The following is a 12,772-nucleotide window of genomic DNA, read 5'->3' as shown; positions in this document are numbered from 1 at the left end:
ATGCCAGCCAACACTTTAATATCGTGGGATTTCAGATGAGTTAATGACAACTTTATATATACATTTCCTGTGTCAAAAGTTTGATCGAAGACAAGTATTAAATCATGACCTCTGAAAATTAAACAGGCTCATCTGTGATCATTTCAATAGCAAATGACATGGAATTCGCCTTGAAGGGGAATAAAATGTATTCTGTCAAAAAGACAAAATCACCAAATACCAGTTAGATCCTTCAAACCTTACTTACTTCAGAAACTTCATGCTGGCCATCAAGAGATTCCATTCCATTTTGAAATGCGGATAAGATTCCTCGTTTAATGTTGAGTACCCACGTCGGCTCATCATCACTGGGGCATAGCTCGTCTATGACACCATCTTGGAATGAGAATCGCAGTGGGTGACTTTCCACTGCTGTCTTAAACTCGCGGGAATCGCTGTGCCTTGTAAGACGAACTGATCTATCAGGATCGGCTCCATATAAAACTGTATTGGATAACTAAAGAAAAAACAAAATAAATTATCGGTATTGAATAACAAACTGAAAAAATACTCTCCCTGTTATATTTTGCCATTCAAATATTAGATGAAAAGAAATTATCATAAATGATAGAAATTATCACATATTAAAGATGCTCCATCGCCGACAGAGCATAAATGATATTCATCATTTGAACAATAATTAGTGTTTAATCGTGTATACATAAGTCTAATTAGCACAAAAAATAATATGAAATAATTTATTTTGCCTTTGGGTCATGCAAAATCAGTACTTTATTCCATATGAGATATAGTGCCACAGAATTTTTTCGGGATGCAATTAATTATTTTTATATTTTGAACTTAAGTATAATTAGAAGCTCAAACTTTTCAATGGCGGTAATGGTGTAAAGCAAGTAACTTTTGGAACTGAAGAAAAATACTAAATCGTCTGTTGCTGTTTTTGATAGTGAAAAAATACCATTTGTCAGCGGTGGAACATCTTTAATGAATATTTTAATTTTGATTTGTGGAAGCAAGAGGTTTTTTAATGGAGTCCATACTTATATGGTGAAGATATCACTTTTTTCCTAATTTACATGCATAAAGAGTACTATAACTTTAACTAAAAAGCTAGAAATGAACTGAACTGGATTCGACATCTTCCACTTTTTATACTTCTGATCACTTAATTTGTAAAATTCTGTTTAAAAGAAAAATAAACCAAGCTTACCTCTAATGAAAAGTCACATTTAGAAATGGCAGCTATGGAGACACTAGAAGTTATCCTTAATCCTGCGTTGTCCTCCGACGCTCCATGTATACCAGTAGACGTCTTACCGTCATATTGGTACTCGTACACTGTCCCTGGCTCATACAGAAACTTACTGCTTTCTAAAACATAAATAAGATAATTCTATGACATTTCATACATACCATTTTACTCTTTTCCTTTCTGCTATTTACCAAGTCAATCAATGGTTTTCTGCTTAATAATAATAGAAAAATATTACAAAATTGTGCCTTTTATAGTTTTTTGTCAACCATCCAGGATTGCTGGTGAAAAATCTTGCAACTGAAAAATGAAAATACAAAAGGTATTTTGTAACAAAGTTTTACTTTAACAACAAATCCATTTAACTTTTACACTCGAATAACCTTGGAAGTCAGGTCCACTCTCAGATAATGAAATGATGTAATGGGTTTTTTTGGTTTTTTTGTGTGTGTTTTAGTCAAGCTAGCAACGCCCGACTATTTAAGATTGTGGCAAGTTATTTAGGTGATTAACCTTACAAGTTGCAACTATCTAACCCATGTGGGTTTTTAAAACATTGGAACTTACATGTTGATTTAAAAGGCTATAGAGGTAAGATGTTGAGACATCATTCACTCAGCCACCATACATGTGTTGATCCATAAAAATCCATGTAGCCCATTGTATGTATATTTTTATTTATATGTTTATTTAAATTTTATGTTATTGGATTGAAATCTGTACCAAGTCCTTGTGATTCAAAGTCATAACTTTGCCATAATATGACTTGACTAACCAAGTAATTACAGTATACATGTTGATCATGACCATAGGTAATCCCTAAAATAATCTGGAAATATAGAGGTATTGTGGATAGGACTTAGATAACATATCATCATTTATCTCCCTATCTAATCTAAAGTTTGTAATCAGTAATAAACAAACATCACAGAGTAAATAGAACCTTGAAAACAAGGTTACTCAGTCCATGTACCTACATAATACATTCTTCAAATAGGATAGAAAATATAAACTGTATACCTCGACATTTGATAATGATTGACCTGTAATTTTGTATCAATAATTATATCTTTTTTCAACCAATAAACATTGACATTGTTTTTTATCGCTTTAGTTATCTAAAATGACCAGGTTTAGCAATTAAGTTTATTTTTATCCACACGTAAATTTAAGGACATGCCAGCCAGGTTCAGGAGGTGGGAGGATTACAGTACCATAAGAAATTCAATCAATATATCTGGCAACTGAAAAGTTAAATCAATTAAACTTCCAACAAGTACAATACAGTTGAAGGTGTCAACTTCAAACATGTAAAAATAATTTTGGGTTATTAATGTAAATCTCTATGTTGACAGTGTTTTTTATGCCAATGGATATTACAGCTAGTGGCCAAAATGTCTACCCCATTCCTGATTTGACTCTCTTGAGGACAGATCATTCTATTTTATATAATAGAATCAACTTTTAGTCTTATGTTCAGCATGGTCTAGCTGTACTACCTAGAGCTCATTTGCTTCAGTGTTGGTAATATCAACTTACCAACATCAACTAAATGAAACTATCAATGTGGTCAGTCATGGATGGTAATAGTTTAGTTGGCATGCATGAAGGTTCCAGGGGTTACTATCACTGTTGTAATATCCATCCCTAGAAAAAATCATAGCAAAACTGAAGGCTCTGTGAGTGATAGTACTGAGTAGATGAGACTTGATCATAATGTCCAACAAAAGAATTGAATAGAATAATGATACACTGTGGTTTACTGTATGGCTTTGAAGTTGAGTGTTGCTCTTTACATAATCTTTGAAGGAAGACTCTAGTGTAGGACTGTGATTGGTCAGTTTTTTCACCTCAATTGTCTTCAATTTTGCTGCAAATTATGACATATTCAAGAGCCAGATATTCTAACCTCTGAAATATTGAGGATAGAGTTAATATGACCAATACATGGACAGCAGCTGCGCATGAACTATCATCAAAATTATTTCAGGGTTTTCGGTGGGTGTTCACAAGGATCTATCACTAAGGGTTTTGGACGAATACGTCGCGAGCGCTTTTGTGTTTGTGCATCATGCACTGACTGTGATGTTGGACGATGACTGATTTTCCTTTGATATCCGCCGACGCTCTAGCCCGCACAACCTTTGATGTAGCTTGCGGGTGCCAGGCTTTTATACGGACTTACTTTCTGAAGTGGGCTCTCATTTCTTGAGCTGTCGTATTTTTTTAATGAAAATTTATGACATTTCTTCTAAATCCTTCGTCCTTAAAACAAGGACTATATAGACACAGTGATTTTTCTCCTTATATAACTGGGGTAGCCTAGGTAAACGACCCCATTCCCAATGCCAAACCTATTTTTTCCCAATTACATGTACAATGAAAAATTCCCAACTCAAATCTCTGAAAAACAAAAAAACCTGGAAGTCTCCTCCCTCGTTGTTTAATCTAAAAACAAACTACTCTGAAACTGTTGTAATTGTCGTCACCTTTTGATAAAATAAAACAGTTTACAGTTTTACAATATCTCATTACCTGTAATACCATGTTTAGTAATTGGGTAAATTTTTCCCATGACTGCTCTTTTTGCGAAAAATTCCAAATTTGTTACAAAAACTTTTTTCTCATAATACCCTGAAAAATCACTGAGACATCATGAAGCTTTACATTGGTGTTTCCTTTTACTCGATAAGGCAAGTATTTGTTGAAAATAGGCGTCTTGTGTGGTGTTTAGTAGTGTTAAGAGACAGTAACAAATCCTTCTCACTTATGAATTAAAAAATGGAGTTATTTTGGACAAAATGGAGTATCTGTTACTGTACTGTATGGGTTACACTAATAAGCCTTCTGCTATATCCCAAACTGGTACATTGTAATTGCAGTGAGTGAAAGTGATCCCATATTTTAGACCTCTACACTTGTATGTTGTGTTTAGTCGCACAACTCGTGTTAACGTTACAATATCAAAGCCTTGATGCTGCAGCTGCGCACATGCAATGTTGTTATACAGGTAGTTTCAGTCTAATGCACCTCTAACTATTTGTCTTCTAGACTTCTAAGAATGAGTTTTTAGAGCCTACTAGGCCTAGCTAGTGGCTACTGATCTGCCTTTGCTGATTTTACTTGCCATACTCCTTTTGTCTCGAGCTCATCAGGGAATGGGTAAATTAGAAAAAAAACTTTAGTATTAACAAAATATTTGCTAGACATAATATGGACCAGAAACATACTTAACGTTACATACACAAGTATGCACTCGATGTCGGGATTGTCGACTCATGAGCAGAAAACGTAATTGAAAGTTCATAGCACTAAATTGAAGTGTTAAATACAACACATTTATTATAGTCTACCTACAATCATGAAATCAATCTGTAAACTGTATCGTTGACCTAAAAAGTTAAACAGAAAAATTGCCTGGGATCTGATCATCTCATTTCACATCTGCCGCCATTTTCCTTCTCCCTCCTTCTGTATCCAAGGGAAGTAACTCCCGATAAAGACTGACTGTAATTTTTTACTTATAGATTTTCAAAGTGATAGTGTATAATATTGTTTAGATTTACAGTTATTTTATCTTATTTTTGACTTTATATGATACTTTCAAAATTTTCAGGATTATTTTTAAAAGTTAGATAAGAATTGAACATCCTACATAATCTACTGTAGAGACTGGAAACTCCTTCATTGTCTTTGTTCAAGACAGGGGGGCCTTCGGTTTATTTTCTTTTGGCTAACTGCTTTTAAACATATTTGTTTAATAATGATATCTTGTCATAAATGTAAAGTTTAAACATTGGATGATATGACCACTTTTTTTTCTTTTTTTTTTTTATTAAAATAAGAGAATTTTACCTGGATTTTCGGAAATAAGGTATTCAAAACAGGAAGTGCATTTTCTTTTATTGATATATAAGTTAAATATTATTTCTATAATAACTATTATAACATATCAAACGTACACTCATGTATTTAAGTATTTAGGGGATATGAGAAACCTACATCATGTACGCACATACAATTGCATGGTGAACGAAAAAATGTTGTTATACTATTCTTTCGCATATAGTATATCTCCAAGTTACATACACAGCGAACTATTCCTTTTCATAGTTATTCTGATATACGATGTGAAACTATGTGATTTAAATACTCAATTTTAAAAACAATGCTCAGGGAGGGGTGTCTTGAAGCTAAAAAAAACCCAACACCTCTCTGGATCCGCCACTGGTGAATATACTGTAGGCCTATAAAAGATTCAGATCGGTGATAATACTTCAATTGCTCGTCATATTACAGAAACAAACTCTGATGGTCAAAATGATATTACATGGACAATGGGATATTTCATGGGTTACTGTGCTCTAGTTCATAATATTTAACCCGAGGTGGTGGTAATCAACAAATGTTATATTGCACGAGGCCGAAGGCCGAGTGAAATATAATATTTGTTGATTACCACCACCGAGGGGTAAATATTATGAACTAGAGCACAGTAACCCATGAAATATTTGTTTTATTACATAATCACCAATTTTTCAGTTGAATATTTTTGTAAAACTAATACGACAATAACTTAACAAAATCATCAGCACCGTACCGTACGGAAAAGCTTCAAATCCTGTTTAAATTTGACGTACAGCCCACGTACGTCACGTTGTAACTCCGGTTTGGATGTCTTATTGGCTTCTTTAACATTATTAGACCTCAATGCAGCCTTTTAATATAATACATTCGCCGTGTCAGTCCTCTACTCGATAAACATCTTCATGACGTGCTTGATTCGAGATCTATAAAGCTAGCGCGAAATTGAGCGTGAACTTTTGTGACGTCATAATAACGTAACTCACTGTTACACGCGATTACTCGGAAGTTTTCTACAAAACTTGACAACAACACCGATGTGTTCCTAAAGCCGTGCAACATAACATCTCTAACCGTGCAATATAACGTTTCCATGGAAGCGTGCAACATAACTTCGAACTGTGCAATATAACAAGGTTTTAATGAACGGTCGGTATAATAGTTAAAAATATTATATTTCTTCATATATAGATTGGTGTACACATATTATGTAATAAATAGATATATATATATGCATTTACATGTAGGTCCAAATATGTATCTGTTGACTACCAAGGCAACAACCTGGGTAAGACTCCATGGAACTGGTGTTGAAGTCAATGTTAACCACAACTACGTGTACATGAATTCCATTGCTTCTTCCGAATTTCACAAAGCTTAATACATGCCCTATAGCACAAGTTGCCTACATTTTGGCGCCAATTCGGGATGTCGGTTAACTGCATATAACAGTTTCTGTGGCATTATATCACAAAACCTATTTGTTGTTATTAGTTCTTACTATAGGGGTCTGTGAATGGATAACAATGATAATCTCCCAAATGTTTAATAAAGTCTTACAAGTCTTATCAGATAATGTCTATATCATTAGTTTTCTTCGAGAAATCGGTGTAACAACAGTACATAACTTCGATATGGCTATCAATTAGATCAAGGATGAAGAGCGGGCAGATGACCTGTTAATCTTATCCATATAAATATCTGTAGTATTTACTTATATATAGATATGTATAATCATTGATATAAATGGGTCGATTCAGTGGCGCCATATAGACCTACCGGCCCATGCATGGTCAGTGAATGAATTCAGGATGAAATATTTCCCGGAAAGAAAATAATAGTTAAAGTATAACGACAACCAGAGATTTAAATATATTTAAATCTCTGCGACAACGGATTTAGGTTGTTACTTGTATGCTGGGCTACAAACTACACAGTACCATGCAGGTGTTTTCTAAAATGACCACATCGCTCATGAACACATCATGACAAAAGCACGAAAGCATCCCGTGGATGTCCTTGGGGTGACCTTGAAATAACGAAATAATCCTCGGCCTTCGTTACGGTACAATTCAATTTTGCTTCTTACGAGCATTTTCATTGGCTTAAAAATTTACTTTATCAGCCCATAAAGGAAAAAATGGCGTCGCCGTATGTAACGTTGCTTCTGATTGGCTGAGATGACGGCGTAATGATTTCATAGACAAAAGAGTCCCAAAATGAATTTTGAACATTGAAGAGATTATCTTTAGTAAATTGAATTATAAGGATTAATTTGAATAGATTTTTTATGATATGGAGATATAACACAAAAATCTTAGTGTACTCTCATCATTAACCGCTTCGCGGTTTATTTAGAGTACACTCAAATTTTTGTGTTATATCTACGATAAAAACGCGTTATCACATATATAGTCCATGACATTCAGCACACCACACCCTTCATGGCACTAAGAACAATGGTAATAGGTAGTCCAGTGTATCTAGTTTGAATGTCGCTTACATACTGTACCATTATCAAAGGAAAGGCTTATCAGAAAGAAAATGATTTCCAATATTTCGAATAGAAAAACACAAGAAGGCAAAACAACATCTCGTCTACATGAATTGCATACATTTGATGGGGTTCCAATACCTGTCATATTTGCAAATACGATTTTATTGGAAAATATGCAAACCTTTTCGTGATCCCAGTTCAGATGAGTTTTAACATCGTTTGGTATTTCAAGTGTGTGGTATTCCTTCAATTTCAGAGCTTTTTTTTGAAAAAGACTAAAATTTCCAATTATGGAAGGCAGTTTACAAGTTCACAGATCGTTTGACTTACCTGTACATTGTCTTGCGCATGAGCCACTGGATACAGGTGTAACAGGGCCTACAAAAACCAATCAATTAAAGATTAATTTCAGCTCCATTTCCTTATCGGTTAAATTCTGTCAAGTTCATTGTCATAATGGCTATAAAATTTAGAGAATAAAAAATATGGAAAAAATAAGAAGAAGAAACCACAACACATACATGCACACGTAGAAAATGGAGTACTTCCAAATGTGTTGTAAAAATAGGCAGAACTTATTCTATAGTTCTGAGAGAGAAACATCTCATTTGAAACATATATCTAGTTAACCAAAATACAAGACATTTCCTTTCTTCATCGGTAAAGCATAAACCAATTACACTTACATAATATGTATATTGCTTCATCTAAAAAGAATCATACGGCACTAGAACTGTGTACTTTTATGAAGTCCGACACATTGGAATATAGTATACAATGCAAAGAGGACATGTAATAGATTCAAAAATCTTAGGACCACAACAAAGTTTTTAACTTTCATAATATTTAGATTCAAACTGAATAAACTATTGTGCGAATTGTTTTGAAAGCCTCGTTTTGAGTTGATGGTACTGAAGCTGAAATCAGATACCGCTTCTTTACGGCTTGTAAACAACCCTTGTCCTGCTGACATCATTTCTCCGCTTTTTGACTTACAAACATTCTGTATTATGTCAGTTGTACCCTGAACTTAATGCCCTACTCACCACGTGCTCTTGTTTTTGTTTAGCTAGCAGATCACGAGCACAAATGCGGTTACAGAAGTGCGCATTTCATTCAAACACACAGTAATCGGTATGCATGAAAATAAATACACTCGCTAAAATAGTAAATATATATCGCTGATTATATAACATCCGTGATAAGTAAAGTTAAAAAGGTTGAAGTAAAAGATTTTAAATGTTTTCATTTCATTGTTTTATAACTCTTAAATCAGACATGTTGATTAAAAATAACAAAACTTCTGAACACACAGAAAAGAAATTTCCAATATTACTATTACTTCTATATCCATTATATCCACTATATCCATTATAAAATCATATGTCAGTGTATAATGTTGTAGTTTGAGGTAAAGTAATGAAATAAAGTATATACAAACAAAATCAACTAAAATACGAAAGCATGAAATACTCATCAAAATTAATGGGGGAAAATATAAAATCATGTCCTTAAAAATGTATAAAAACAAATACCTGCAAAACTTCCAGCCACAATAGCTAGAAAAACTGTCGCTATGTTAAAATCCATGTTAGGTCCAGTTTCCCAGTGTCTGGGATGATGGACTGTGATATATATAAGCGATGCGCGAGCGAGTCGCGGTCTTTATACTCCCGATGTCAAAATGTGGTTCAAAGGTCAATCAGCAATACTAATCCGAGCCTTGTACGGACTATATCGTGTTATAGTAGTGATGATGCAGGCATATCGGAACTCTCGGTGCATAATGTTAAACTAATATAAACATGATATAATAGTGATATGCGGTAGCCAGTGATGAGTATGCTGTGGTTTTTTGACGTAAGGCGCTAAAAGACAACATGAAAGTATATATGTATTATAGTAGTTGCAATTTTGGATGTAGGGTCAAAAGTGAAAGTATATAATGTACTAAAGTGGTTCACAGGTTGTGTTCAGCAGTGTTTATACGATAAATTCAAAAGAGTAAAACTTGAACACGATAATTTTGATGTTTTTGTTAAGAACCAAATCGAAAAAGACATTTCTGTGAAATGGACCAGAGCGGTTTTCTAAAATAGTACTTTGTATGTGTAAATTTCGATTACTTGCGTGTTCCATCTAACTTAAAATGATTTTCGTCGGTGTCAAAAAGATACGTGAGAGTATTTGAGTAATTCTACAGATCTGTGGTATTAGACAAAAGTGTTATTATAAAAAGTTGGATGTAATTAAAACTGTGGTAATGATCACCCTCATGTGTTAACTTAATTCAGTGCATATAGCTTAGTATAAGCACTTCATTTAGAGGATAATGTCGTGAAACTCTATAAACACATGTTATTAGCCATAGAAAGTGGGGTTTTAATTAGAAATTCTGGTTTCCCGCATGACAGTGCACTTAATTGCAAATCCATAAATTTTCAAGAAAACAAAAGAAAAACCCCAGAATAAATAAATTGAAATATAATGAGATTTTATGTAGTGGTACAATACCAAAATGAGGTCGGTTGTTTACTGACCTTTTATATTGAGATAACAGGAATTATTAACCCTGACTCTACTGTGCGTAATACTATATTGACCGGTAGTGCAGTACGCTAAGTAGGATTGTCCTCAGATTGTAAAGAGATAGCCGGAGATACCCTTAAATAACAAGGCGTATATCAGCAGATTTTATTTACTTACTAACTTACATGTACTTATAGTCATACTTGAACTTAGAAGAATTAAGGTGTGATTAGAACAATCCCGAATCTTATGTGTGTCAGAGCGTATTTAGCTGACAAACAGGCCAAAACTAAGTACTTGTGACCTAGATTAAAACCGCCAACAGTTTTATATGCTGATTAGAAGTGTTATCGACAAAAACTTGTATTTATAAACAGAGAGATGTCTTCATTATGATTCGATTTAGGTCAAACATTAAAGATTATTTAACAAAATATACGCTGACATACATCGCCGTTTGATTTTAATGCTACGGACTTCGAATACACGTAATAATTTCAGATGTTAAAAGATGCTCCACCGCGGACAGAGAATAATCGTGTATATATATGTGTGTGTCTATTTAACACAAAGTGTGTGTCTATTAAACACAAAAAAGGTATTTTATTTTGCTTTTGATGCAAATAGGGCAAAGTGTCATGGAGTTAATTTGGGAAACAATTAATTATTTTGAAGTAAAATAAGAAATTTAACTTTCTTAAATGTGGTAATGGTGTAAAGTAGGTAACTTTCCATATAAGCCTTAAGTAAATAGCTGAATACCATTCGTCAACGGTGTAGCATCTTGAATTTCGACTAGTTGTGTACATGTACCTCTACGTGTAATAGAAAGTCTGATGCCAAGGCCGTTTTCGATTATGCGGTTTGACTGGTTGAACCTAGTTGTTCGTTTATTAATTAAAGACGGACCTGGTGATTTTATATTGTTTACAGACGAGCCTTGACAAAGCCCTCACAGGCCTGCATAAAAAACGCAGGTCTGTCAGGATTTATACATGAAATAATGACTTTAACAAACGGTCGAACCGGTTGTTCCAAATAAACGAAAACGGCCCAAGTCTTATATTAATCTAAACTCATCGAAACGTTTGAAAATGTTCTTTAAGCCGGAGTACCCGAAGAAAAACCATCGACTAGCGGTGAGTACCTGGCAACTGTCCCATACGGAAATCGAACTCGCATGCCAGAGGTGCCATGGCTTGTGGTGATATGTCGGGTCTTCTTAACCACTCGGCCAACGTGGCAAACATTCGGAATATATACACATTTTTTAGTTATCCAGACAAATCTACATATATTTGTAATACTGGATTAAGTAGTACTGAAATCAAAGTGATCGACGACGAATTTCTTTTTTAACATATCGGGAACTAGGTAAAGTCTGTGTGTATTTGAATCTGTCCTCATATAACAGAAGCGCCATGGAATTTTGAACACAAATAAACACACATATGGTATCAAATTAGTTCGAATTGTTATCTTTGGTTTGTATTGTACACAAGCTCAATACCAACATATAGAATTTCTACAGATAGACAATAACAGCAATGCTGACCTCTTAGTAATATAAACTTTACTTATTTTACATCGATTGTGGAACAAAAGCGATACAACTTATAAAAATCACTTCCGATGGCCCAGTTGTAAGTGCGCGAGAAGTCTTAGTGGGATTAAATCGGAGTACCCGGAGAAAACACAGGTGACTGGGCAGGTTAAAGCTGGCCTTTTCACGTCCGTGTCGAGGATCAAACCCAGGTCGCCAAGGTGACTGCCGTCCTCGTCCGAGTGTCTTTTAACACTATACACCATCCGATATGATCGCATACCTTTGGGCATCCTCGATATTCAAGGGGTCACTATCACTGACGTTATATAAACCCATGGAATATCTCATGGTAAAAATGGAGGCAACAGAAGATACGTGTAATTATTTCTTTAGGTTTACACTAAAGGAATTGTATAACGGTACACTGTGGTTGAATGTGTGTACATGTATTTGAAGTTGGACATCGCTCTGGTCTGTTATCTCCAAAGGAACTATCTGTAGGTCTCTGATTGGTCAGTTATTTTCTCCTGAACAGCTTCCAGTTTTACTTTGAGATAGTCCAGGGGTGTATATGGCGTCAGCGAGAGTAACTACTGGAGTATCTAGGATGATCTTTGGAATACATTGAGTATTCGTTTTGTAGCAGGATTTCTTTTTTAATGTTTGCGTTATGTGGTGTCCTGGTCACGGCACCAGTATGACAGTTACGCACACTAACAGTGTGTACACCCCTTCTTTCTAGCAGCTCATGGTAGTAATTTTATGTTACCTTATGTTGTATCTGTCTGCAGGACCACCTGGTCCTCTATAAAAAGGATACATTTCCATTGCGCACTACTCCGTAAAGATTTAAATAACACTTCACATTTCCCCCACTTTACACTTAGATGGGTGGAACTTCAACAGCCAGTTTTCACACCATGTAGATAGATTATCTAGGTCTTCCTTGATCCTTTATCTCTTCTTCCTAAATTAGACTTGATTTTTATTTTTGAGATATCAAGTTATTAAAGGAATGATTTTTATTTTTTTGTTGTTTACTGGTGTGTATACTGCATTTTTTGTACAGAAACATGTACATGTA

General features: G+C 34.5%; 1 protein-coding gene across 1 annotated transcript in view; it reads right to left on the bottom strand.

Annotated features, from left to right (window-relative positions):
- Nucleotides 1-9,275, bottom strand: part of LOC138325565 (uncharacterized) — a 47,366-nt gene extending 38,091 nt beyond the window's left edge. The window contains exons 1-4 of the mRNA XM_069271319.1: nucleotides 9,149-9,275; nucleotides 7,944-7,991; nucleotides 1,211-1,371; nucleotides 248-496 (exon numbers count right to left, since the gene is read on the bottom strand). Coding sequence (XP_069127420.1) covers nucleotides 248-496; nucleotides 1,211-1,371; nucleotides 7,944-7,991; nucleotides 9,149-9,203 — 513 coding nt within the window. The 5' untranslated portion in view covers nucleotides 9,204-9,275. The remainder of the gene's footprint in view (nucleotides 1-247; nucleotides 497-1,210; nucleotides 1,372-7,943; nucleotides 7,992-9,148) is intronic.
- Between the last annotated feature and the right edge of the window lie 3,497 nt (nucleotides 9,276-12,772).

The sequence above is a fragment of the Argopecten irradians genome, chromosome 6 (assembly GCF_041381155.1).
Source record: "Argopecten irradians isolate NY chromosome 6, Ai_NY, whole genome shotgun sequence".
NCBI classification, from domain to species: Eukaryota; Metazoa; Mollusca; class Bivalvia; order Pectinida; family Pectinidae; genus Argopecten; species Argopecten irradians.
This window is presented reverse-complemented; position numbering and strand designations above follow the sequence as displayed.